Genomic DNA, 27734 nt, shown 5'->3' with positions numbered 1-27734 from the left:
GTTAGCAGCATTAAATTAAAGTGCTTTCTGCCACACTTCTTTCAGAAAGGGTCTCTCCCTCTGTGGTATAAATTTAATTTTACTTATTGTATAAGAAGCTCAAAATTTCATTCATTCCCCAGGGGAAACATTGAAAAAAAATTACTGTTGATTCTAAATTTTTTTTTTTTCAAAAAGAGCACAAAATCCTTTGGAATTGTGTGACATTACTCTTCTCTGACAGGTGTGAGGGGCCCCCATCCATCCAGGACTGGCAAAGACACGCGACATCCCGCTAACTGCACGTCGGCCTTGGCACAGTCCATCACTTTGTCCCACAAACAGGGTAGACTGAGGGTTTGAAGCACAAGCGGGTATGTGGAGAGGACGTCACCTGCGTTGCCACCTACCAGTGCACGGGGGCCACCAACTCATTTCCTCAAAGCCAGGTGGTGACCGGACTCAAACCCAACAGGATCGGACTCCACTCTCTGCAGGGCCCTGCCCTGTGAGCTGCTTTCTGGGAGAAGCGTTACTTATTTCAGGAAACTCCCCGACCTGTGCTGCAAAGGCTTGTCACCCAAACACCGTTTTCCCCACAGTTAACACCTTGGTGACAGGAGCCTGCCCCCACTTTGACCAGTAGTAATCCCAAAACTCAACAACAGGAAAAACTTCTCGAAGTCAACCCAAGGACAAGTGTGCCAATCAAGGCTCCGGGGATCAGAGAGGCTGGGAGGACGGGCACTGGATTCCCACACTGTCCCCTGGCCGACGGCAATCACTGGCATAGGAAACTCAGTCCAGGGGACTGGTGGCCAAGGGCAGCTTGGGGCACGGCCAGGGTTGGGGATGGAGCCGTGTCTCCTAAGGGGCATAACAGGGATGCAACCAAGCTAATAGGGTGGGGGCTCTCAGGCCCACGAGCCCCTCGCACAGTGAGGTCAAGTGCAGGGCCTGCTCTCCGGCCATCCTGGGTGGGGACCACTCCCCCCAGCCTCCCCACCTTCCACCCTCCATCCTTCTACGACATCCTTTAACCACCTGCACCAAACCAACTTCCACCAATGATAAAATAGGCCCCCACAGGCAAGGACTTAAACTAGAGCAAGGGACACAATGACAAAAAGAGAGGCAAGTTGCTCCTCATCAAGGCGAAGACCACCCACTCCAATAGTACTGCCCATCAGACACGCCCCCTCCTCTGAGCTGCTCGGGCTCCTCTTTCCCATCCCTCCTGGCACAGGCCTGCCTCAGTCTCAGCCCAGGGCACAGGGAGCGTCGCCCCCTCGACGTGTCTGAGCAGCTCAGTGAGCCGAGGGAGCTCTGACGCTGAAAGACCACAGGGACACAAGCCACGGTCCTTCTGGGACAGACTCGGCATTCTTGGAGCTTTTTCTGATACTTCTGGGAAGAAAATCCAGTCACCCCTCAGGCAGCCTCTCTCTGCAGGGGTGCGGGGGTGCAGGGGTGCAAGGGCAGAGGAAGGTGGGGTGTGTGCCTGACACCCGGAAGGCGTCAGTGTGGCATTCTGCAGGGCTGGGATCCTTAGCCCTGATTTTCAGTCGCCCGAACCTGACAGGGCAGAGCACGGCCTCGCTGCAACTCCTTGGTACCGTGCTGTCCAGTCGTGACAAAGTCTCCTTTAGGGGTATGAGCCAGATCTTCCTGCACAGGCAGGCAAAAGGGGGGGATAACTAGCATTGAAGGGCTCACAACGGCATGAGACAGTGGGTGCTTCGTTCTCTCGACGGTGGCCAGGGGCGGAGCCACACGCACCCCTGGGGGAGCCCGCACGCGCCGGGGGCTGGCAGCAGCGCCCTCCTCCGCACGGGCTCCGCCAGGCCGCCCACTATCTGCTGGGCTGCAGGTACTGGTGCGTGAACATGTTGAGCTCGCTGTCCAACCACCCAGCTTTATTCCTGCAAAGAAACGGTGCTTTGTAACCACGACAGCTGATCGTAGGTGAGACTAGCACTACCCACCAGGTGCCATCCTGAGCACACCTGACACGTAGCCTCCAATAACTTCATCCTCCAATAACCCTCTTTCCTCGCATTTACAGATGAGGAAAGGAGGCCCAGAGAGGTTGCAGAACTTCCCAAGGTCACACAGTTATGATCGAGGAAGCTGCGAGTCAGGCTTTTCTGACTCTCAAGCCCGTGTCTGCTTCACCTGGGACCACGGGCAAGTCCCCGAACCCTTGGGAACTCAGTTTTCCTGCTTGCCAAGCAAGGGGATGGGGTGCTGACAGGAGGCCCTTTCCTGGTTCAAGCCTGTCCCTGTGGCCGACGAGCAGCAGCAGGCACCCCCACCCACTGTCCCCAGGGAGAACACTGCGTCCCTAGGAGGCTGTGCCGGGGGTGGTGGGCAGGGAGGGCACATCCACACAGTCAAGGAAGGGAAAGCCCACCGATCTGGCCAGGGGGCTGGAGCTGATACCCTTTGATGCCATCGCCCCTCCGGCTCTGCTGCCCTGCAGGCGGGCCTCTGACGTCAGGGGCGGGGGCAGGAAGTACAGGGTCCCCACGTGCTGATGTTATCATGGGCTGAGTGGGCCGAGGACTTTTGCAGAGCACTTTTACATTCAGTTGTGGGGCCAGCCCAGCGCACGGAGACTCAGTGTGCAGGGCGCAGAGGCCCCCGGGGCCAAGCACACCTGGACTCCACTCCTGGCCTGACTGCTCCCTGTGAGCTTCCAGATAAGTTCCTCGACTGCTGTGGGCACCAATTTTCCTGTTTTAAAAAGTAGTTGATGATCTGTCCCTCAAGGGATGTGGAAGATTGAAAGAAACAGGCCAAGTGTTTGTTGCAGTTAGACAGACGGTGCCTGGGAGCTACAACCTCTCGGTACTGTCACGCTTGCTTCCTGTGATGTCACCATGTCCCTACCTGCAAACGCCTGGAGGGCGGTGATGCTGCGTCTTGTTGAGCCTCCAGCGCTGGCACCCTTCGGGCACCCATCTAAGATGAGCGAGCTAAATCCCCACCAGAGAGGCTCGTGTTCACGGCCAAGACACTGGAGGCCGCTGCCCCCAGCCCCCAGCCCAGCCTCACCTGAGCAGCTTGGCTTTGCTCTGAAGTGAATCAAGAACCTCGATCTTCTTGTTCATGGCAGCAATTTCCTGCTCAAGGTTCTCCCGGGTGACGTCAACTTGCTGACACAGATGAGCAAAGGTCCCAGACAGTTCCCTGAGGGGATGAGAGGAGGGATCAACCCTTGTGTCTGTCTGAGCAGGACACAGGCGGCCAAATCCACCGAGAGGGAGGCGGCAGCTGGGCCTGTCCACACCCCTGCCAGCAGCTCTGCCCTCCACCAGCCCTGGTTGGCAGGATCCACCTCCTCCTGGAGCTGTGAATAATCCTAACAGCCAAACACACTGAGCTCACCAGAGCGTGAGAGGCAGTGGCACAGAGCAGCGCACCCTGGCCTGGGCACAAGGGACCGGGCTCTGCTGCTCATCAGCAAAGGACGACACATGACTGTTCTTCACGTCTGTTTCCTCATTTTGAAAAAGGAGATGCCAATAAAACAACATCTACCTCAAAGGGTAAGAGAAGTAAATAAAACATTAGGTGCAAAATGCCTGGCAAACGGTCCGCCACACGGCAGTTAAAAGAGGGAAGCTGGCACAGTCCCCCTCCCCAGCCCGAGCAACAGACCCCACGTGACCTAGGATGCGCACGAGGAGCGGGCTGGGATGGAGAACTGCAAAGCTACATCCGCAGCCCAAGCCCTCAAGGCAACTTCTGAAAACGCCTACTAGGAATGCCCACTTCTTCCTCCCCTGGAGGACCAGAGACCTACCTGGTCCCAGCCCAGGATATAAGGTGTCCCTGAGAGAGCCCTCTCCCGTCCCTGGCCTCAGAGCTGGCACTGCACACTGAAGGCCCAGGGCCCATGATGTCAGGACGCAGGGGTCTCCAGGCCAGGCTGGGAGATGGGGCTGCTGACCCCACCTAGAAGGAAGCCCTCCCCTCAGGATGACAGGGTCACTCACTGCTGGACTTGGTGGCTGCAGTTGGAGCCAGTGTAGCTGATGATGAGCTGCAGCTTCTCGCTGGCATACTCGACAAACTGGCGCTTGAAGGCCCTCTCCTTGGCCTTGGTGGTCCAGGTCAGACGCTCGTAGACGTAGAGGAGACCGTACAGCCCAAAGGACAGGGCGATGAGCCGCCAGCCCACCGCCTTCCACACCTGCAAAGGCACACGGTCGGCCCGGAGCGGAGCCTGTGACCCCCACCGCCTGCTGCGCTTGTCCCTACCAGGACTGTCCCAAGAGCCCCACATAAGGAGCCTTGGTGTTTCTACTTGGAGCCCCCAACAATGTCTCCTTTCACCCCACCGAGACCAGAAGGGCAGGGACCATCTCCAGTTGGGAATGAGGGAAACTTAGGGAGTCAGTGCTCCCCACGAGATCACAGTGAAGAGTCTCTGAGACGTGAGGAAACACAGAGCTCACTGTGAAGTTGTGGCCCAATGCAGGGCCACCACCGGAGCCCTCAGTCCCCTCCCGCCTGCCCTTCACCCCCACCTTCCCGAGCAGGACTCGTCACTGACCACTCCTCCAACAACGAGAATGCCCATGGAGGTCCTGGACGTCAGGGAGGCCAAGCCAGTAACCATGGAAACCATGAGCTCCTCCTGGGTGAGTGAGCCCTGTGGCAGGGGGGGCATGCTGGGGTTGGCTGGTGTCAGAGGGACAGGACGCTGAACCTGAAGAGAGAAACCATGAGAAGGACGTGGCAAGTACCTTGTTCATGCAAACCCTCCATGACCCTCAAGGGTAGGGGAGCTGGGACAGAGACACAGGAGTGCTTCTTCCATTTCCAAAAGGCAAAAAGTGGGAAAATGAGCTTGAATGTAGCAGAGGAGGATTGATTTAAGCCTTTTTTTTTTTTTTTAAAGGACAGGGTCTCTGCCAGGCTGGAGTGCAGTGACGCAATCATAGCTCACTGCAGGGGTTTAAGCTTCCTAACAGCCCTGAGCGCTGTGGGATGCCACAGGTGTGAGCTGTGGCCATCCTGGCACACACAGGCAGTTTCCCAAAGTGTGGCACCTGTACACACAGCAGTACATGCAACAATTCAAGTGGTTTAGAGATGGATGTTTTTTAAATCTAAATTTCAAAATGGTGGTAGATAAGTGGGTATTTTAAAGGTCACCTATTTTTAATAGTTACATACTTACTGTAACGTGTATTAGAAAAAAATGCAGTTAGCATTATGTCATTTCACAAATAATTTTGCTTAGAACAAGGCCAGGTTGTTCCATGGCAAAAATCCTGACTGTGGTGGCACACACTGCCACAGCTGTCAACCTTAGTTTCAGAATGGCTTGCGTGTCCGGGGGCGGCGAGCAGGCCGACTTCCCGAAATGCCCCTGTGGGGAGGTACTCTGCTTGCCTGGTCGTTGTAGCCCATCAAGGCCCGACGGCTGTTCTTGGGGCCCAGGAACCTATTCACCAGCATGGTCCATCCGAGTGAAAAATGGAACTCGATGTCCTCCTGAAAGTCGGCACACAGCTTGTCACAGTTCAGGTCGTAGCTGAGGGAGAAGCACTGGCGCGGGACCAGCATGTCTATCTGACTCCGCACGGACACAGGAAGGAGGGGCTTCAAGCCGTCTGTCAGGGAAAGAAACGGGGAAAACTCGTTTCAGCTCAGCCTGTGCCACACCAGTGTCCGGCCTTCGGAACAAGTGCCACCAGCTACTGCCAAGGATGCCTGGAGACCACACCCCGGACGAGTGGCTGGCGGGGCTGGGAAAGCCTCGCTCACGGCAGGCAGCCAGCTCTCCCAGGGTGTGCAGGCTGAGGCTCCACACCTGCTAACACTGTGCCTCACGGGATTTGAGGAGCAAGCCAAGCTCTCGGCCTATGACAGTCCCCTGTGGTAACACAGGATGGGCTCCCAGATGCCACGCATAGCATGAATTCACGACACATACCCAGAACCTGTAGGTATTGGGTTGAATCATCACCAAAGGTGACAGATAAGGAAAGTCATTACGTCTTTAGCTTGGTCTCTGAATCTGAACTCTGGGCAGCCCCAGGTCCCAGGTCCCAAGTTCTCCTGCGGCACGAACCTATCATGTCCTGCTGCATGGCCTGCAGGGAGCTGGTGATAGCCGTGGAGCAGCGGTCGGACATGTTTCGGCCCAGCCCTTCCTCTATGTGGCGATGCAGTTCCTGTGCCCAGAAGAGGGAGTTAGGAGAAGCGGCACCCCAGCAAGACTTCCCGCAGCCCACACCCGCCGGGTGGCTTCCACTTCCACATGCGGGCCCTGACCCAGACCAGCAGGGGCTGAATCACTGCTGGGGCCCGCTGCCAAGAACACCTGTGGCTCCACGACTCACATTCTTATAAACCTTGAGGACTACCGGAGAAGGGTGGAAATCCATCTGGTATTCGTCCACCAGCACAGAGAGGCGCCTGATCTCCTCAGCCATCGCAGTCGACACCTCCAGCAAAAGGGAGCACAATGTTAAGTATCAAGGAAGACGTGGTTCAATCGCGCAGCACCAGGAGGGAGTCTAGCGGGCTGGATAACCCTCCGCTCACGCCAGCAGTCCCCCAGCCGACCTACGCAATCCAAGCCTCGGAGGTGGAAGGACCTGAGAAATTGGCTGATCAAACGCCCACGTGATACATGGAAGAGGCCCTGAGGAAGGGGGACGTGCCGTGGGTCACATAGTGACAAACAACAGGACAAGGAGAGGCTCCGTATTCTTGAACCAGAGCCACAGTTTCCTTCCAGAAGGCTGAAAAGCCCCCTAGAAAGCCCATTTTTTCACTTTTCCAGCACTTGGACTCTACTCTGAGTCCAAATCTCCCTAAGGGCTACCTCCTCATTTCTCACCTGCCTTTCCACTTCTTCTGTAATCTGCTTAATTCGAAGTTTATAATCTTGAGCCAAAAGCTCCAGCTGTTTGTCAATAAATCTCAGCCGGTCTTGCCGCTCTTCTCGCATTTCCAGGCAGTAAACCCTGAAAGGAAAGAAAGAGCGCTGGTTAGAAACCCACGTTCCCACCCAACTACGCAGAGGAGCAAGAGGAGACACCAGAAAGCCTGCACAGGCCCCATCCCCTGCCCGGCCTCGGCAGTGACCTTTCCCCTCCCAGGTGGGAGGGAGGCACCTCTGCCGCCCAGTCACTCTTCAGCCTTCCGTGTGGAAGGAGAGGCGGCGGTGACAGAGCGCGGAGGGTGCTAGAAGGGGGTTTAAACAAGTCCTGCCAATCAGTACAGGGAAAAGATGCTCAACTCACTGGTAATCAGGGAAATGAAATTAAAAAGAGGCATTACTTTCTACCCAGAGGCCTGGCAAAAAACGATCAGGCCTGAAGGGACAGTGCCTGTGGCATGCTGAGTGCACACAGCTGTGCTGAGAGCAAGAGGGTGAAACCAAGCAGAACTGAAAACGCCCGTACCCTAAGATAGAACCGCTGCACCTCTAGGAATCAACCCTAGAAAGGCCTCACGGAGGAGCACAAGGCACACACCAACAGATGTCTGCTGCAGTGGGGTTTGCAACAGCAAAAAAACCCCAAAGATCAGTCAACAGGAAAATGAGGAGTGGAACAAGCTACAGAATTAATATTCATAAACTAGAGGCTGGGGAGGGAGGCTCACGCCTGTAATCCCAACACTTTGAGAGATGAAAGTGGGAGGATCACTTGAGGCCAGGATTTTGAGACAAGCCTGAGCAGGAGCAAGACCCCGTCTCTATAAAAACAGAAAAATTAGCCAGGTGTGGTGGCATGTGCTTGTAGTCCCAGCTACTCGGGAGGCTGAGGCAGGAGGATCACCTGAACCGAGGAGTTTGAGGCTGCAGTGAGCTGTGATGACGCTATTGCCCTCTAGCCCGGGTGACAGAGAAACTCAGTCTCAAAAACAAACAAACAAACATAAACTAAGCGCACCAATGAGGATAAAAGGGAAAACAACGTTGAGTGGAAAGAAAAGCAAAGTGCAGCGACATACCCGATACCACACCTGTATATTTAAAATGTGTACAAAGCAACATTACGTACTCTTTAGGATTTGTGTTAAAAAGTACTTTTTAAATGGGAGATAGGACTATATAAATTCATGATCATGGCATCTCTGAGGAGAGGGCAGAGTGACACTAGGACAGGGGCTAAAGAATCAAAGGGCATTTAACATTTCTTTAATTTTCATTTAATATAAAGAAAACACTGTCAATTCTGTGTGGTTTAGAAGCAAGGTATTTTCACATCATTCTCTGTATTTTTCTATATTTCATTTTATTTATTTTTTTGAGACGGAGTCTTGCTCTGTCACCTGGGCTAGAGTGCAGTGGTACCATCATAGTTCACTGCAACCTCAAATTCCTGGGCTCAAGCGATCCTCCTGCCTCGGCCTCCTGAGTAGCTGGGACTACAGGTGCAGGACACTACAGCTGGCTATTTTATTTATTGTTTGTAGAGATGAGGTATCACTATGTTGCCCAGGGTAGTCTTGAACTCCTGACCTCAAGCGATCCTCCTGCCTTGGCCTCCCAGAGTGCTAGGATTACAGGCACAAGCCACCGCACCTGGCCCTATATTTTAAATTTCTCCAAAAAGTGTCATTTTTATAAACCGTGTTCAGGTTCTGAGAATGGCTGCAGTGCTCAGCAGGGTGTGGGCTGAGGCCTCCAACACAGGGGACCGCACTGCACAGCCCAGGTAGGGCAATCGGGCACCCAGTAGCCCTCCTCCCCTGGCTGTCCACGCGGCTCTAACACGGTCTGGTGGCCGAGGGGAAGGGCCCTGGACGGGAGCCCAGAAACTGAGCTCTGCCATCAAAGCACATCTGTCCCAGCTGCCCAGGCAGGGGTGGCGCCCTCACCTCCCAGCACCCCTCTGTGCCTGTCTGCAGCTGTGGGCTCTTACCGCTGCTCCTGGGCTGCGATGTGCAGAGAGTCCATGATGAGGCGAACTGCCTCTGCAATCTGCTTGGCCCGGACTGTGTGCTGCTCAAATTTGGTCTTCACTGCAGACTGGGAGATGCACTCCTGAAACAGACAGAGGCACCGAGGGAGGTGTGGGCCACCTGGGACTCATAGCCAAGGGCCAGGCTCTGGCTTTCACTGCCAGGGACACAGCCAGTGAGAGCTGGGGAGGCACAGAACCGCCAGATACCAGAATCAAAGGACTTACCTCAAATCTCCTCTCGAAATTCTGAAACTCAAACATCCTCACTTGAAAGCCTTCTGCAAGAGCGCCCCCTAGGAGGACCGCACTGCATTAGTCAGGAAAGAACTGGGCAGCAGAGGAAAACGGTGAAATCCCCCCAAACCAAACCACTGCTGGAGATGAGAGCCTCTCACTGAAGGCTCCTCTCACCATGTCATCCTCAGAATGGTTTTCTAGTGACAGACTCAGCACGAGGCCGCACATCTCAAACATCCGGGAAAAGGAGGACGTCTGTTCCCATCATTACCTCCTTCAGGCATGCCCTGGGCTTTCTGGATCCTGGCGTTGAGCACCTCCTTGGCAGACACAAAGAAGATGCGGTCCCCGGCCTGGGCTCGATCCACCACGCCCAGCTCGTCCACCAGGAAGCTGGTACAACGCTCCATGTGCTGCCGCCGTACCTGGAGCCCAAACAGATGTGACCAGGGCGGGTGCAGGTGGGCCCCTCCTGACAGAGCCCACAGCCCCCAACTGCCTCTTGTATTAAAACAATAGCTGATATATTCATGTGGTTCAATAGTCTAAGATACAAACATACGAAGTGAAACACCTCCCACCATCTCTGCTCTCTAGCCACCAAGCTTTCCAGACCGATGCCATGGGGGTTTCTTGGGGGAGAGCCTGCCAAAGATATTTTATTCATGTGCCAGCAGAAATGCTTAAACATGACCTAACTGCTTCTTATTAGAGCCCACACAGTGTCTCACCTTGGTGCCCCAAAAGGAAAGGAAACTGGGGGTCAAGAAACCTAAACTTGGGTGCTGTGCCCTGACAAGCCAAGTCTTCTGGGTGCCAGCAGAAAATCCTTTCTAGCTCTGACGTCCTAGGATTCTAGGGTTCTCGAACTTATAATGGCCTCTTGTAGACACTACCACGCATCAGGCACTTTTAACAGATTTCACCCCCTCCACAAGTCCATTTATTATACCCGTCACACTGGTAAGGAAACTGGATTACCAGAAGGGTCAGGGAATTTACCAAAGTCGCACTGCCAAGCACCAGCCAGAATTTGGACTCGGCCTGCTCATCCAATATCACCAATCGCGACCTCCCCGCCTTTGTGATAATGTTGCCTAGGCTGGTCTCAAATTCCTGGGCTCAAGCAATCCTCCTATGTTAGTCTCCAGAGTAGCTGGGACTACAGGCGCATGCCACGCGCCTGGCTTATTACCCTTTTTTCTTCCATTTCACAAATATAAAGAGTTGTGAGTTGTCATTAAGAACCAATTATTCTTTGCTCCTCTTTCATGCTTCTTTTCCCGATGCCTTCCTGAAGCCGAGCCTGCCCTGTAATAATTTTTTATGAACCAAACTGAGCACTGGCCCCAGAGAGGCACGAATGTGGTAGGGGGGCTTTTCAGAGCTGCAGGAAAGCTGCTTGGGAGGGGATCCATCCAGGAAAGTGAATGAGAGAGGGGAAAGGAGTGTTTTTAAGGCCACGAGAAGACACCATAAGAGAATATCTGGAAATCTTTGGCGATGAAATTAATTCAGGAAAGTCACTAGATCTGGGGTGCATGAAGCAGCCCTGGATAGAAAGCACTCACGCAGGGTGACATCCTCAAACTGCCAGACAGAGGCACTAACCTCCTCCATGTACTCAGGCTCCGAGGCAGACGCGTCCCAGCGGTTGTTCAGGATGAAGATGTTTGGGCGGGAGAGACGCTCACTCACTTTGTGGAAAAATTGCTTTTCCTAGACAAAGGGTAGGGCCTCGGTGGAGGAGGGGCTTGCCAGCCAAGGCCCACCTGCCGCCTGCCCACGAGGGTGCTGGGAGCGGGGGAGAAGGCAGAGGAGTTACCGTCTGCATCAGGGTGGACTCCGAGTTGGCCACCAGCACAAAGACGTCAGCGTCCAGGCAAAACTTGTCAATCCAGCTGTCCAGCTCTGTGGTGACATCAATACCAGGGCTAAAGGTAACAGGGGTAAACCAACATCATCAGGCGCAGAGCACAAGCCCTGCTCTTCCTGCTGAGAACAGATCCGGGATTCCTGAGGCAGCCAGGCAAGGGAGGACAAGGCCAGAGCCGGGGAGAAAGCAGGCCTGGCCCTTGCTGGGGGGTCTTTACTTTCCATTTCATATCCTTCTGCGTTGCCTGGAAAGGTGCTTTTTAAGTACATACAAGTATTACTTTTACAAAAACATGATAATTTGTAATTTTACTTTGGGAATATACAATTAAGGTAAAGTTTTGTATTTATGGGAGTCCAGGTAAACACTGCGGTACTGTATTTCTTGGTATAGTTACACCTGTCCACAAAGTAGGGGCAAAGTGCTCCTTCAAGAGAGAGGAAATATACCACTGACCCCACCACAGCTCCTGCCCCCAGTACACATGCCAGGGCTGAGGCTGAGAACTTCCTCTCTCTTACAGACCATCCCTGGGACTCCGCAGGGCACTGGTGCCAACCAGTACAGTAACCAGGCTCTAGAGGAAACCCAAGAGGCGGGAGGCCTGGGTTGGGCCCACCTGAAAGGCTGCAATGCCTACACAGAGCAAAGACGGCGCCCAGGGTGTGATGGCCTGGATTATCCAGAAATGGAAATCCAGTGTCACCCAGGTAGGACATCCCAGGAGGGCACCTTCCCTCTTACCTGTCCATCAGCACGAGGTCATCCTTCAGAAGTGGGCACTTGGAGTTGGGCCACATCACACTCACTAGGCTGCCGGCATGCAGCTGCTCGTCCTGGTGGAGGGCGTGGGCCAGCTGGTTCACGGTCTGATGGTGGAAGAGGGAAAGGATCAGGCCGAGAAGAGCCACTCAGCCAGGAAAGTTCCTGTGCCGCGTGGCCACAGCACAGCGGCCGGGGACTGCTGCCAATCTGCTACCCCTTTTCTTTCATTTCACGTATAAAAAGTTAAGAGCTAGGAGCTGTCCATAAGGACCAACTTTCTTCACTCCTCTTTGAAGCCTCTTTCCCAGATGTCGTCCTAAGCTGGGTCTGTTCTGCACTGATTAATTCTTTATGAGCCAGACTGAGCATCTGGTCCCAAACAAGAATGCAGCTGCCTCTCAGAAAAATCAAAGTGTGTCAGTCCCTGGCTGGTGTCAGAATCACAGCAAACGCAGGAATCCCTCTCTGGCAATATCCCAAGGAAGAACAAGGCACACGCTCTCTTTCTTAATTAGCGAAGAGAGCATCAAATGGCCTGCTCAGAAGTGCACAAGGAACTGCAAAGTCCGCAATCTTGGTGCTGCACGTTTCTGAGCCTCTCAAAAGCTCTCTCACATCCTCAAAACAGCTTGTCTAGAAAGTTTCCCACACTCGACTGCAGGGAGGCCCTGCCTTCTCCTTAGAGATAGGGTCAGCCCTCTCACAGTGGACAACTTGCCCTGCCAGAGTGCCCAGGGCAGAAAGCCAGGCCAGCACCCTCACCTTGACGCTCCTCTTCTCCTCTGAGCCCTCAGTGAGGAGGAAGGCCTCGTGGCCATCTGTGCCCTCCACCCGCAGGAAGCAATTGGTGGTGTGGCCGATCCCAGAGGGCAGAACTTTGTCCCAGAGCATGGCATTGATCACAGTGCTCTTCCCATTGCTCGTCCTAGAAGGAAATAATGGCGGTCAGTGAAGCCACCAATATCAGCCGTTTTGGCTTTCACAATGTAGTCACCGGCCTGAATGGCCAAAGTCCTGTTCTCTGCATTGTCACCAGTGCCCAGACCGTGCTGAGAGAGGCACAGAGTAGGTGGTCTGTGTTTATTATATTAAAATAGGTGATAAGCTGGCAGGCCAGGCAGCGTGGCTCACGCCTATAATCCTAGCACTCTGGGAGGCTGAGGCAGGAGGATCCCTTGAGCTCAGGAGTTCGAGACCAGCCTGAGCAAGAGCGAGACCCCGCCTCCAATAAAAACAGAAAAAATTAGCCAGGTGTGGTGGTGCATGCCTGTAATCCCAGCTACTTGGAAGGCTGAGGCAAGAGAATCACTTGAGCCCAGGAGTTTGAGGTTGCTGTGAGCTAGGCTGATGCCCTGGCACTCTAACCCAGGTGACAGAGCAAGACTGTCTCAAAAAATAAATAAATAAAATGAAATAAAATAAAATAGACAGACAAACATGCCTGGGCTCGAGCCTGTGATGTGTCCCTGGTTCGTCACTTCAGACCAATGTGCAAGGGGCCCGCACAGCGCGCTGCCTGCACACTCACCCTGCCCCTTGAGTAACCCAGACGCCTCTCAGCATCACTCATAGAGACCGCCTGTCTCCAAAGGATAACCCAGGCCCCAGGGGTGTCTTCCTCAGTCTAAACAGCCTCTGTTACGACCCAGGGTTTTGCACACAGAGCCTGTCTTGCTTCTCTTTTCCCACCTCATCAGTCCAGCTGCTCACTGCCTGCTGAAGGGAAGACCACCTTAGCGGTCTGACCCATCACAGCCCTTTGCTCGGGGTTTCAGAGCTTTTGATCTGTGTTAAACACTGTCCTTCTCCTTCGGAGTTGAAGCTTCCCAGCCACATCCCTCAAGCAGAACCACAAAGGCCTCACCTGCATCCAGTGAGACGGGCAGCCTGCTTGCTCACCTGAGTGAGGGCCACACCCCCCAGGTGAGGATGAAGAAATGACAGCCCAGAGGAATGGAGGGCCATACCTGAGGTCACAGGTCATCAGGGACAGGGCTCTGGGCACAGTGCCTATTCCCCAGGCTACCACTGTGTGCCTAGTATCCAATCTGTCTAGGTGCCTTTTTTTCCTGTATTGGATTTTGATTTTTTTTTTTTTAAAGGTATCTACTAGACCTTGAAGTATAACAAGTAGGAGAGCAAACGGTTTTAAAACTCTTAGAAGAAAACAGAGGGGAAAAGCTTCATGACAATGGATTTGGCAATTATTTCTTGGATATGACACCAAAAGTACAGGCAAAAAAAGTACAAATAGACAAACTGGGCTACATCAAAATAAAAAACTTCTGTGCATCAAAGGAGATACTCAACAAAGTGAAAAGACAACCTAGGGAATGGGAGAAAATACTTACAAATCGTGTATCTGATAAGGGATCGATACACAGAATATGCTTAGAAACTCCCAAAACTCAGCAACCAAAAACCAAACAACACAATTAAACAATAGGCAAAGGATCTGAATAGACCATTTCTCCGAAGAAGATATACAAATGGCCAAAAATACATGAAAGATGCTCTACATCATTAATCATTAGCCACAATGAGATATCACCTCATACCCATTAGTGTGGCCACTGTCAAAAAAAAGTAAGTGTTGGCAATGACGTGGAGAAATTGGAATCCTTGTGCACCGCTGGTGGGAATGTAAAATGATGTAGCTGTTACGGAAAACACAGTGGTTCCTCAAAAAATTAAAAATAGAAGGGACTTGAAGAGATATCTGTACTCCCATGTTCACAGCAGCATTACTCACTGCAGCCAAAAGACGGAGGCAACCCAACCCAGCGTCCATTGAAGGATGAATGGATAAACAAAACGTGGTATATTCACACACAATGGAATATTGCTCAACCTTCAAAAGCAAGGAAATTCTGACACATGCTACAGTATGGATGAACTTTGAGGACACTATACAAAGTGAAATAAGCCAGTCACAAAAAGACAAATACTGTCTGATTCCACTTACATGAAGTACCTAGGGTAGTCAAATTCAGAGACAGAAAGTAGAATGGTAGTTGCCAGGGGCTGGGGGGAAGAGAGGATGAGGAATTATTGTTTAATGGGTACGAGATTTAATCTTGCAGGATGCAAAAGCTCTGGAAACTGGCTGCACAATAATGTGAATATACTTACTACTGAACTATACACTTAAAAATGGTTAAGATGGTAAATTTTATATTACATGTATTTTATTGCAATTAAAAAATAAAAAGGAGAGTGCTGAACTATGAAGCACGTCTGCTGCTCCCTGCCGTGGGGCTGACTGTGATCCTGCACAAAGTGCGTCCCTCCCACCCAGCCTGGAAGGAAGGTGTGAGGGCTTCAAGGACTCACCGGCCAAAGAAAGCCACTTTCATGTGCCGCCGGGCCAGCACCTCGCTGATGCCCCTCACTTTGGACAGGTAACCTTTGACGTCCAGAACCTGTTCTTCTGTCGTAACGGGGTCCAGTTCTGCATTCCTGTAGGTGTCTGGAGGTGGGGTTGAAAATGGGTCATCATGTGGTCAGAGGAATCCCAAGTCTACCTCTGTGGCCCCCTGCTGTGCCAGGCTGAAGTTCCAGATCCCCTACTGTGGTCTCAGAGCAGGACTGCCTGGGTTTTGATGCTAGTTCTTACCACTTCCTCACTGTGAACTCAGGCAAATGAACCTTTCTGGGTCTTAGTCTCCTTAGCTGTAAAACGGAGATGGCAACAGGAGGATCAAATGAACTGAATCACAAAGTGCTAAGAGTGGTGGCTGGCAGAAGATGAATACCTAAATGTTAACTGCCATCCTTTACTTGTGTATTTTTCCCTAGCAAATACTACAAAGCTCTCACTACATGCCAGGCACTCGGTTCTAGTCACTTTTCAAACAGTCTCTCATCTAATCCTCGTTATTTGCACGGCAGAGTTAGGAAATGGCAGGGCCGGGATTTGAACCATGCAGCCTGGCTCCTGAGTTTGGGCTTTTGACCACTCCACATCCCTTCATGAGGCCATTCCTGCCCCGGCGCTGTTCGCCTCGCCTAGCCTCTTGCCACCCCCTGCCTCACACGCCAGCTCACCGTATCCGCAAATTCACCAGCTTCCTCACCCCTCCAGCTTGGCTCACTGCTGCCCAAACCCCCTCCCTCACCCGCTGACACACTGCCGTGGAGCAGTCTGGCTCATTCCCACTTGGCCTTGGGTCTAGCTCAGACAGCACTGCTCCCAGGAAGCCTTCCCTGGCCACATCCCCCAAGCTGAGTTGGGTCCTCCTTGTCTGTGCACCCGCAGCACCCTGTACTTCCCCCACTTATCTGCATCATCTCCCCCATGAGGGCCAAATTATCTGCTCTCAGCACCCAGCAGGTGCACAAATGTTTGCTAAATAACAGCCACTTTGATCACTGCATTGCCTTTTCCCAGTGCCCTTGACAGGCAGATGGCTAACAATCTATTACTAAGCAAGATCCTGCCCCATCCCATCTAGGACTTGCACCAGGTGGCTGCTTCAGCTGGCTGGGGAGCAGATGGGTGTTTGGTCCCTCAGCACACTCTTGAGAACCACCAGGTTGGCAGGCCCCAAGCCTGAGAACACTCCCAAAGCATCTGGAGCATGACAAGTGGCATGTCCAAGCCTGCCCGGTGCCATGAAACGAAGTGAACGAGCCAACAGGCCCCCCACCCTCACCTCGCCACCATGTCCACCACCAATCCAGACCCATCAACATTCATCCCTTATATGGTCACTTGGGCATGGCCTTTGGAATGCCCCTCAGAGGAAGCTGCTCCCAAGCAAGTGGCTACATTTAAAAACAACAGCCAGCAGGCCCACAACTCTTGTTACCTGCCCTTTAGAGAACAGTCCCCAGGCAGGAACCATCCTCTCCCAAACCCAGAGCGATCCCGAACACAGCTCAGGATCACTCTAGCTCTTTTCCTTCCATTTAACCAATAGGGAAGGCTTCTTATTTTCCTGTAGAGAGCAATCAAAGCACGCATCACATAAACACCTTTACTGAGCACGTGTCTGTTCACAGCGTCATCTGAGTAAGTGACTCAGAGCATCAGAGAGTTAGTCTGGGCTCTGGGAGGGCAGCAGCCTGGTCTGCCCCATCTCTGCATGCCTGGCACCTGGCACAGGGCCAGCACACCACAGCTACTGCTGAATAAACAGGTAACAAATTGAGATAATTTCAACCACTAACCATATAACTTTAAAATTCAGATTTTTTAGTTCACCAAATATTTAGGGAACATCCTCTCTTGTATAAAGTATCATGCAAGGACAGGGGAATAAAATTGGACATAATCCCTTTCTTTAAAGGTAACTTCATATAGCAGCTTGGCAAATAACACAGCTGTTACTTGATGCAGCTGTTATGGAAAACAACACAGTGGTTCCTCAAAAAATTAAAAATAGAATTACCATACAATGCAGCAATTCCACTTCTGAGTATATATGCAGAAGAACTGAAAGCAGGGACTTGAACTTGAAGCCCGTGTTCATAGCAGCATTATTCACTACAGCCAAAGGGTGGCGACAACTGGGACGCCAAGCTGCTCTAGCCAAAAGCTGAACAGAGAGAAGGTGGCCCACCTGGGCCAGGGGTCAGCCCCTGGGGCACCACTACTGCACTTCTAGGGTTCTGCAGACTAGAATCTGAAAACCCCTGTTCTCATCTGAGCCCTGCTTTCACAAATGAGGAAGCCAAGGGCAGACAATCTCAGGACCTGGGGCCAAAGTGCCCTTCTGAAGAGGGAGCCCGAGGCAGCCAGTGCTGGAGCTGGCACCCAGACTAGTGGAGCCCTGGAAACCAGCCCTTCTCTGCTGGTAGAGCAGGGATTAGAGGTTGGGCTCAAATTAGTAAGTAGTAGAAAAGGCACAGGTGACGTGCGTTTCCTATTCATAGTCCTATTGCCAGTCTAAAAATACCAGAGGGCACCCTGGTCAGGGATAAGCAACACCCAGGCAGTGCCCCGTATGAACGGCAGCCAGAACTGGGCCAAGGAAAACACATCAACTCTGGAGTTGGAGACACCTGGGTAAGGCCCTGCTCTGTCACTTACAAGGTATCAGACAACTCTCAAACCTTAATCTGCTTGCCTTTCAGATGCGGTAAGATTCACCTACCTCCCACAATTAAATGAAACAAAATACGTGGACTTCTTAAATGGTAGCTCTTGTCTTCCTGGCCTAATCTCCACAGACCCCAGTTCCACATGATTTCAAGAGCAGAGTTTGCTGGGGCCGTCTGGGCATGCGTTCCCCCGGAGTAGAGCTGTACGCCCCGCCCCCTACCAAATCCTGCTACCTAAATATCTAAACAGTTAAGAGTGGACCTGGCTGAGCAGGTGCCCATCTCACCTTCAAGGAAGGTGGCGCTCTCCTGGATGTAGGCGCCCAGCTGCTCAAAAATGCCATTGATCTTCTTCTTGGCAGTGACAAAATGCTTGAGTGGGGAAGCATTCACCTCAGCCATGTGTCTCTTATCCTTCTTGACTGTGACAATGGAGTTGCATCGAGAGAAGAGCAGGGACATCGCGCTGCAAGAGAAGCCAGTGTGAGTGAACCTAGGGACACCACCTTGGGATGTTCTGCTAGGGGTACAGCAGGTGTGGTGGGGGAAACTGGGACCAGCTCTAGGTTCCACCAAAAATATGGGGCCCTCCAGGACTGGATCAAAGGATGGCAAGAGAAGAACTAGCATCCCAGGAGTAGGAAGGGACCTCTCAGGACACTTTGGCCAGTCTCCCTGTCACACAGCATGGGCAGCGAGATGCCTGGAGCCAGGGCCCTGAGTTCAGCCCTAGTGCTGGCAGTTCTTTGCCAGATGAGCAGTGACGGGCTCTGCCACCCCCACCTGAGAGAGACAGGGAGGAATTGGGAGGTAACACACAGAGCCTCCTCTGAGCTTTAGAAAAGCGTGACAGAAATCTGACTTATTTCCTACACATAATCTCCTAAGAAAAAGCACTGAACAGAAAGCAAAGAGATGCTCAAGGTCAGTGACTCCCACTCCTTTCCCTGGTCACTCTGCTGTCCCAGAGCCCAAAGGCCCTAATTCCTAACAGGGTTTGTTTTTTAGTGGGGGTGCGGAGGAAAGGTGATTGTCACTTAAGAGAGGTCTATTTCTACAGTTTATTTCCCTTTATGTCCACTGTAGAAAAGCAGGAAACTAAAGGAAATTAATCCATAACCCTGCCAATTTGTGATAAGCATTGTTAACATCTTATCTATTAGCACATTCTATTTTTGTGTGGCTAGCTCTCTTGTTCTCGCTTAATCGAACACGTCTTTGTAGCCTATTTTTTCAAACAGCAATAACATTTCAGGGGCCGTGAGGCTTGACTCCAAAGTCCTAGAGGTCTTGAGGCAGACACACCAGAGCAGGTGGCACCCAGGTGTGGCTAGGAACCCCTGACCCCAAAAGTGGACCCCTCCTCAGAGTTCCCACCATGGAGAGAGCTGTTTCCCGAGCAGAGCACTCACATGCTAAGAAGTCAAAGTAAAAGGTCCCTGCAAGGATGCGGGGCAGTGTGCACAGCTGTGTGTGCCAGGTGTGTCACCCCCTCCCCAGCCACCCTAACCACAGGGCCATCAGCTCTCCACCCAGCAGCACTTGACTCTCTTCAGCTGGGAGAGGAGGTGTTGCTCGTGAGTGGGCACACATGAGAAACTTCCAAGTGGGGCCAACGGGTGTTGAGCAAGGTTCTGAGAAGCAGAGAGAACAGCTGGGAAAAGTCCATGAAGACGAAACGCCAAAACTGGGTCTTAGGAGCCAACCTTCCCAACCAGTGGGTAGGAAGACAGACGGGCCCAGGGAGATGGGACCCCACATGTGTTGCCCAAATCTACAAATTCTGTTGCAATGTTAATGATTCCTGTAAACATAAGGGAAGGAAGTGACCCTGCTTCTGTTTCTACACCTCCTCAGCATGATGCCACAACGATGAGAGATGTTTTCTTAGCATGGAAGCCACATGTCAAGGGCTTAAATAAGGACAGCAGAGGTCCAAGAAAGCAAATTGGAAAGAAACTGACACTCTGACTCCACCAACACAGCAAAGGAGAGTGCGCTGAAATCGGGCTTGCTGTGGTCCCGCGGCTAAGACTCTTAGAGAAATAGGGGATGTGGCCAGGCAGGAGAAGAAGCAAACCACCCAAAACGAAAAGAAGGGGTTCTGGGATGGAGCGCTGCACATGATAGCTGCTGGAATCATGCTCAGCTCGGTTCCAATTGTGACTGTACTATTTCTGGGCTGTTTAAACTTAAGCAAGTTATTTAATCTCAAAATGTTGGTTTCTTCATGAGTACAACAAACAAGATACGACGTGAACTGTGAGAAGACTAAAGATGATGATACAAGCTACACGCTTTGCACACAGGAAGAACTCAACGGTAGCTTTACATGTTATAGAGCAATAGTACTAATAAGCTCGGCCAGCAAGATCACAAGACTCTCCCCACGAACACCCAGCCTTCAGGGAGGGCAGAGGCAACTCTGCCAGCACACCCCACTGCTCCCTCACCCGCGCCATGGAGATCAAATAAACAGGTCTGCTAGGGGAGGACAGCAGTACCCAGCCCCAGAAGTGACTTGCTGGCAGGAAACAAGCTCTCTGATATCAGCTGTGCTTGTAGAAACAGATGCTTTGAAATCCTGGTCATCATTTGCAAACCCAAAGTCTATGAAACCAAAAGCGTTAGTGCCCAGTAAGTACAAGATTCAAAGGCATGCACACTAGCAGAGCCTACTGGTTTTAGGTTACAAAGTCTGCCGGGAGTTCAGCTACTCTGGGAGCTGCCCTGCTCGTACCATCACCCTGCCTGCAGCCGATGCCCCAAACCCCTCGCGTGAAACGTACTGCCAACCCCCCTAAACTCTGTCTGATTTCTCTGGCTCTGCTAATTCCCAAGCTGAGATTACATGTTTGTGTTGCATGTGCTGCTTTCTGCCCTGGAATCCTCTTTCCTTTTTCACCCATTTGGCATATTCCTCCTGTCCTTCTAGACCCATGTGTCACCCCCTCCATGAAGCCTTCCCTGACATCTTCACAGAGGATATATAATCTTATCAGGTTTTTGTTTGTTTGTTTGTTTTGAGACAGAGTCTTGCTCTGTCACCCTGGGTAGAGTGCAGTGGCTCAAGGGATCCTCACTCTCCAATGTAGCTGGAACAACAGGCATGCACCACCACGCCCAGCTAATTTTTTCTATTTTTGGTACAGATGGGGTCTCACTCTTGCTAAGACTGGTCTTAAACTCCTGAGCTCAAGCAGTTCTCCCCCCTCGGCCTCCCAGAGTGCTAGAATTACAGGCATGAGCCACCACACCCAGCCTCAGGCTTTTGGTTTTTTGTCATAGCCTGTGTCCTAGCCTAGGGGTAAGCCTCTAGAGAGCCAGTCTCTGAAACAAAGCAGTGATCTTTTTCATTTCTACCCTCCTTCCCAACAACTGTGAGAGACATGGAAGAAGTGAATACCCGCTGGGAGGGGTGTACCATCCTTATACCTTCCATCCCTGGATTCACAAATCCACTTTCTTCTTAAAAAGCAGTTTTCTTGCCAGGTGTGATGGCTCACACGTACAATCCAGCACTTTGGGAGGCGGAGGCAGAGGCAGGAGGATTACTTGAGGCCAGGAGATTGAGATCAGACTGGGCAGTCTAGTGAGACCCTGTTTCTATCTCACACCAAAAGCAGCTTTAGGTTAAGCATTTAAGTGTTTGTTTCTTAGTATTTGGAGCTCAGTCAAGAGAGTTGAACAAATCTTTCAGATTCTGAAATGTAATCCCTCCCAACAACAAATTGGACATATGTATGTGCACAAAAGGACCAAAGTTGCAAAATACATGCACAAAAGCCATGAAAGGGCACCCATTATCTTGGGGTTTTGACTGCTGGCTCCCTACACTTCCAAAGTGGTGGGAGGCAGCTGGGTTCCCGTTCCTCCTCTGGAAAGCCCTGATAATCCCCACTGCACCACAGGGCTCACCGCAGGCATGTGCAGCCCATCCCCCAAGCATAGCTGGGCCCACGAGTCCAACTCCAATATTAGTTACACGCTAAGCAGCACACTTTGAACTTCTGTGACCGCCTAAAAACATGGTTTTCAGAGAGTTTACGGCAGCATTTCCCCAAGTGTGGTTCACAGGACTCTAGCTGCACCAAAATTTCAAGTAAAAAAGGTTCCACAGTAGAATCAATTTGTAAAATAGTAACACTTTGTTACCAGCCCCCTCCAGTGGAGTACATGAACACAGTAAAAAGTCTGGAAGGCCTGTTGTAAAGACAGCAGCTTAACTGTATTTCATGCAGCATTTCACAAATTTTAGTCAATGAAGAAACCCTTCTGTGTAAATACTCTTTAAAATCCCAAAGATCACACTTTAGGGAAAGGCCCATTTATCCTGGCTCTCCCATTCCCATCCCAAAAAGGTGCCAGAACCACAGTATTAACAGATATTAACAGTAGACGGAAACAAACCCAATTCTAAATGGAATTGCTATTAGCACTCCAAGGTGATCAAAAGCTCTGCCTCAACCTAGGTTATTAGTTGAGGAGTATTAGGTATCTTGGGTGTAGGGACGGCAGTAGCAAAATTCACTGCAAGATGTGTTTGGATCCCAAGCACAGTCCCTGAATCCACACCACCTCCTTACCCAGTTTTACGTACAGCAACTCCTAGCAGGGAAAATAAAATGGATCCGTGGATCGTCTGCTGGCACAACTGGAACAGAGGAGAAGCTGAGAAATCAAAACAAAAGAGCATACAGGGTAAAGGAGACAGAGTAGACTCTTAGAAGAGCTGTGATAAAGAGCCAACCTCTGCTGAGCAGAAAGGGGGAGAAGAGCTAGCACAGCAGAGAAGACCAAACAAGGGAGATAGAGACTAACTCTTCGGGAGCCCAGGAGATTCCACTTTCTTTTCTTTTCTAAAATTTTATTTCTAGCTATAAAAGTGTGCAAAGATCCCAGACACTTTCTAAACAGTCAACCTTTAAACAGGCTCTCTCAGCAACCAGCAAAATCTTCCACGGAAGTAGAAAGGAGATACAGTAGTTTTTTCAACACAGGCTGGAAAGCTCTGGCTCTACACAAAGAGGACCCCATCCAAGAGACTTGCCACCAGCGGGCCAGAAGAACACACCCCTTTCCACTCACCCCTGATCCAGGGCACCAAAAGTCACAGCTACCACTTACTTTTTCGGATGATGAGAGATCTTCACAGGGTGGACGTCACAGACATGGCTGGAGTCAAAAAGATGAAAAGATTTTGAGGTCTTCTCTGTCCTGTCTCAGGATGAGGTTGACTACCGATTGTGCCAACTCCACCAGTCCTGACTTATTGGAAAAGAAAAGGGAGATGGCATCAGGTGGCAAAAAAACACTGGTGTGCAAAACATGTCTAGTCAGGTTTTTAAAGCCAAACTCATGCCGAAGGAAGATTACTCACTGGGCTGGCATGTGAGGAAGTGCCCTGGGGAAAAGCAACACAGAAGTGGGGCCGATCATGGGTGTGCACAAACATGTGTTCAGCCATGTGCTGGTGCAAGGCACCAGGGAGGTCCCTGCAGGGGCCCTGGTAAAGGTACATCCAGAGAGAGGGAGTGGGGAGGAGGGAGCAGAACCAGGACAAAGCTGACTAGAGATGGGAGGGGTGGGAGTGAGGAAGAGAAGTGGAACTTATTGAAAGCCAATGTGTTCCAGCTGCTGTAAAGTATCTCACTTAATTCTCAACTCTATGGGGCAAACAGAGCCTTGGGATCCTTGGAAGATTTATTGACTGCCAGTCAAGTGACCAAACTGGGAACTGAGATACCAGCTCCCTCTGACTCCACAGCTCACTTGTTTTTAACTATATGGAGCTGCCCTCCAGCACTCGCACCCCCTTGGGGGCCGGTAGGGGATCATCAGAGCCCTTTGCTGAGAGAAGGGAGAGAGAGATGATTGAGAATTTGAAGAAATAGGGCAAGAGAGAGGGACAAGCAGCTTTGCCTTCGTGCATCCAAACAGCTATGTATTCAGCATTTTCTGCGTGCCTTCTGTGTGTGTGTCAGGCGCCAGGGTTAGGAATGGATTTGAAACAGTCCCTGCCTTCGATGGCCTTACACTACGGCGAGAAGTCACACAAGCAAACACAAGGCGAAACCAGAGCACAAAAAGCTCCCGAAGTGGGGGAGGGCAGGGCGCTCCCGCGGTGAAGGTGGGCACCTACCATGTGCTGAGTAAATGTTGGCAAAATGAAGAGGACTGATGAAAAATGGGGACAGGCAGGGTGGAATGTGCTGGTGAAAGGTGGAAAGGCTGGTGCGAAGAGAAGCTTCAGGGGCCTCTACCTCCAGTCCCAGGTCCCGCGACCCGCCCCCTCCTCTCAGGGCCGCGGAGGGACCAGCCGCGAGGCGGAAAAGCGGTGACACCTGCCCGACAGGATCCCGAACCCCCCGAGCCCCAGCGTCCCACCGGCCTACGCCAGGCTGTTCACGGCTCGCCGGGCTGGGTTGGGCCGGTCCCCGCCACCCCGGCGCGCTCGCCCTCTCACCTTCACCTTCCCGGCCTCGCGGCGGCCATCACACTCACAACGTCACCAACAAGCGCCACCCAGGGAGAGGGGCGGGGGATGCGCGTGTCACCACCCGCCGCAGGTTTGCTGGTCGGCGGGCGTGAGCCGCTAGACTCCGAGCTCAGCTGGTTCGACCCTAGTACTCCTTATGTCTCGGAGGTCCAGCGACTCTGCGCTTTGAGAGGTGCCTCAGCTGCCACTTCACCGCCGCGGCGTCGCAAGCCGATGGCGTAGGGCGGCGGCACTCCCGTTGCATCATGGGGGCTGTAGTTCCGGCCGGCGCCCGCCCGGCTGGGAAGGGTGGGGCGGGGCGGGGCGGGGCGGGGCCTCCAGCTGTCAAGGGGTGAAATAACAAGGGCGTGGATTAGAGGTTCCCGCTCTTGCGCTTGCTGCCCCAGAGCCTGACCCCACGGCCTCTGCCAGCTCTGGAATCCGGACTTGCATTTTGTAATCTTAGAGAAGTGCTCTCAAGAGGACCAGGCTGTTAGGGTGAAGCGACTCACCCAGGAGACAGAAGCAAGCTTGGGCCCGCTGCCCTTCAGTTAGTTGCCTTTGAGGAAGTAAGAACAGCAACAACAGCAACGTATCAGGCTCCTACTAAGTGCCAGTCACTGAACTGGGCACCTAACATACGTCGTTTTATCTAGTCTTCACAACAGTCCTAGGAGGCTGGAGGGGGGGTTGTACAAGCTCACATGTCAGATCCCTGGGCCCCTCATTGTGTTGGGGGCACTAGCACGCAGCAGTAAACGGGTCTCCTGAAGGACTCAGTCCCCGCAGGGAGGGCTCCAAGCCCCAGCTCTCCCATATGGTGAGGAGAGGCAGCCATATGTGGCCACCAGCCACATGTGGTTATTGAACTCCCGAGATGGTGCTAATTGCTGTAAGACTTAGTACACAGAAAGGATGTAAACTATCTCACTAATATTTGTATATTGATTTTGTGTTGAAGTGATCATATTTTAGATAATTTGAGTTAAATAAAATATATTACTAAAATTAATTACACCTGTTTCTTTTTACTTTTAAAAACATGGCTGCTAGCACAATTCACTATTGCAAGGATGTGGAAACAACCCCAGTGCCGGTCAATTCATGAGTGGATTTCTAAAATTTGGTATATGTATACAATGGAATATTACCCAATTATAGGAAACGACAGTGATCTAGCACCTCTTATATTTTCCTGGATTGAGCTTGAGCCCATTATCCGCAGTGAGGTATCACAAGATCGGAGGAATAGCCTCCACATGTACTCGCTGTCAAATTGGCACTAACTGATCAACACTATGGTGCTCACATGGTAGTAATATTCTCCAGGGATTAGGCGTTGGGGCGGGGGGGGGGGGGGGCAAACTCACAACTAATGGTCACAGACACGGTGAGCATTGTAGAGGGGAAGGGCATGCCTCTAAACCTCGCTTGGGTGAGGCAAAGACATAAAATGTAACCAGAAGATATTTGCACTTCTGTGTTTATTGCAGCATTATTCACAATGGCTAAAATGTGGAATCAGCTTAATTGTTTATCAAGGGACGAATGGATAAAGAAGATGTGGTATATGTACACAATCGAGTATTATTTAGCCATGAAAAAGAAGCAAATTTTGTCATTTGCAGAAACATGGATGGATCTGGAGGACATTACTTTAAGTGAAATAAACCAGGCACAGAAAGATAAATATTGTATTTTCACATTCATATGTGGGACCTAAAAAAAACTGATCTCATGGAGGTAGTGAATAGAATGGTGGCCACTAGAGATTGGTAAGGATGGTGGGAAGGAGTAACGAAGAGGTGTTGGTGAATGGGTATACTGTTAAACAGAAGGAAAAAGTTCTAGTGTTCAATAGTGCAATAGGGCAACTATAGTTAACAATAATTTACTATATTTCAGAATAGCTAAAAGTTTTCAAATGTTCCCAACTTAAAGCAATGATAAATGTTTCAGATGAATCATGTCCCAATTATCCTGATTTGATCATTATATGTTATATGCTTGTATCAAAATATAACATGTACTCCATGAATATGTACAATTATTATCAATAAAAAATTTTAAAAAACATAGCTGCTAGAAAATTTAAGATTACATAAGTGGCCCACATTTGTGGCTTGATTTCTACTGGACAGCACTGCTCTATAACCATGGCAGAATCCTGCCATCAAACAACCTCAAGGGGCAAATCAGTACTCTGGTGACCAACCAGCTTATCAGTCCCTGTGAGGTTGGTCAGAGGAAGCCGTCCCACCCTCACTGCCCTTGTGTCCTGAGTCTGACTGGGGACTGTGGGGCCGCACCCAGATCCTGCCTCAGGGTGCGGATTGGCCTGTCTGGACGTGGCCTGTGCCCAGCTGTTACTAGCTGCCTTGTACTGTTGCTATCTGATTGTTTCCTTCCCAAGGGGACCATCAATTCTCTACAGGCAGGAATTATGAATTCCATTTCCTCTCCCTTCTTTGGCAGAATCTTGCCCAAGCCAGGTGGAGGCCTGGATGTTCTCCCTACCAAACATCTCTCCTGCCCATTCCTTCTTCAATAAACCTCCCTTCAAGAATTGGCCCTGGCCCTGGTCACTTGCCCAGACTGCTGCAGGGGCCTCATAATCCATTGCCAGGCTCCCAGTTTTTCTCTCTGAAACACAACCTCAAATGGGAGGCCCTTGCATCAACCCCCTTCAACGACAAGACTCCGTCAGCACTGCCGACAATGTTACTGGGAAGGGGTGCAAGGCGGGGTTGGTGCGTAATTGCAGGGGACCTTTTCTTTTTTTACATTACCAATTCCTATTTTGATTGACTTTTCCATGGTGGACATAAATTGCATGTGCAATCAGAAAAAGGAAACCCAAGACACACACACACACACGTGTATGCACAGACTAGCTCAAGAAGAACATCTAAGAAACTGATTAGCCACACTGGTTTCTGGAGAGAGGAACTGGGTGGCCGAAGATAAGGGACGAGAGAGAGATTTGTCAGCTGGTCTGAAGGTAGTGAGTTATCTCACTTGATTGTTCACAGTCAGTTACAGATTGAACTCCTTGTTCTACTCTTTGCCCCCCTCTCACGCATTTGACTAGTCTTAAAAAAAAAATTTTATGTTGTTTGAATGAGTCCATTTTGAAAATTAAAATCTTTAATTTAAAAACCTTAAAAATCTTTAAAAGGCATGCAAACAACCCTGGAATGACTCTAAGTCACCCAGTCACCCCTGGATGAAGTCCACATTCTCCTTGGCCTGGGAAAATAGGCCTTAAATAGACTCCCCCAAGTCCCCACTCCAGCCAACCTGCATTCTCTGGACCTGGAGTGTCACTCTGTGTGTTGGAAACCTCCACCCCCTCCAAGGCCCAGCTTAGATGGCATCGGGTATCAGGCTTCCCCAGCCTCAGCATGACTGACAT

At 51.2% G+C, this 27734-nt stretch overlaps 1 protein-coding gene across 1 annotated transcript; it reads right to left on the bottom strand.

Annotated features, from left to right (window-relative positions):
- Positions 1 to 24333, bottom strand: MFN2 (mitofusin 2). Its single transcript, XM_069479361.1, has 19 exons — positions 24308 to 24333; positions 22969 to 23109; positions 18129 to 18307; positions 15130 to 15265; positions 12559 to 12721; positions 11776 to 11900; positions 10981 to 11089; positions 10767 to 10874; positions 9427 to 9580; positions 9144 to 9211; positions 8877 to 8998; positions 6842 to 6968; positions 6339 to 6443; positions 6068 to 6170; positions 5386 to 5606; positions 4541 to 4696; positions 3981 to 4177; positions 3037 to 3171; positions 1 to 1901 (listed from the first exon to the last, which is right to left on the bottom strand). The coding sequence occupies exons 3-19, from the start codon at positions 18301 to 18303 to the stop codon at positions 1832 to 1834; spliced, it is 2274 nt and encodes a 757-aa protein (XP_069335462.1). The 5' UTR covers positions 18304 to 18307; positions 22969 to 23109; positions 24308 to 24333; the 3' UTR covers positions 1 to 1831.
- Positions 24334 to 27734: the final 3401 nt, after the last annotated feature.

The sequence above is a fragment of the Eulemur rufifrons genome, chromosome 8 (assembly GCF_041146395.1).
Source record: "Eulemur rufifrons isolate Redbay chromosome 8, OSU_ERuf_1, whole genome shotgun sequence".
Taxonomy (NCBI): Eukaryota; Metazoa; Chordata; class Mammalia; order Primates; family Lemuridae; genus Eulemur; species Eulemur rufifrons.
Note: the sequence above shows the minus strand (reverse complement) of the source record. Positions and strands in the feature narration are given on the sequence as shown.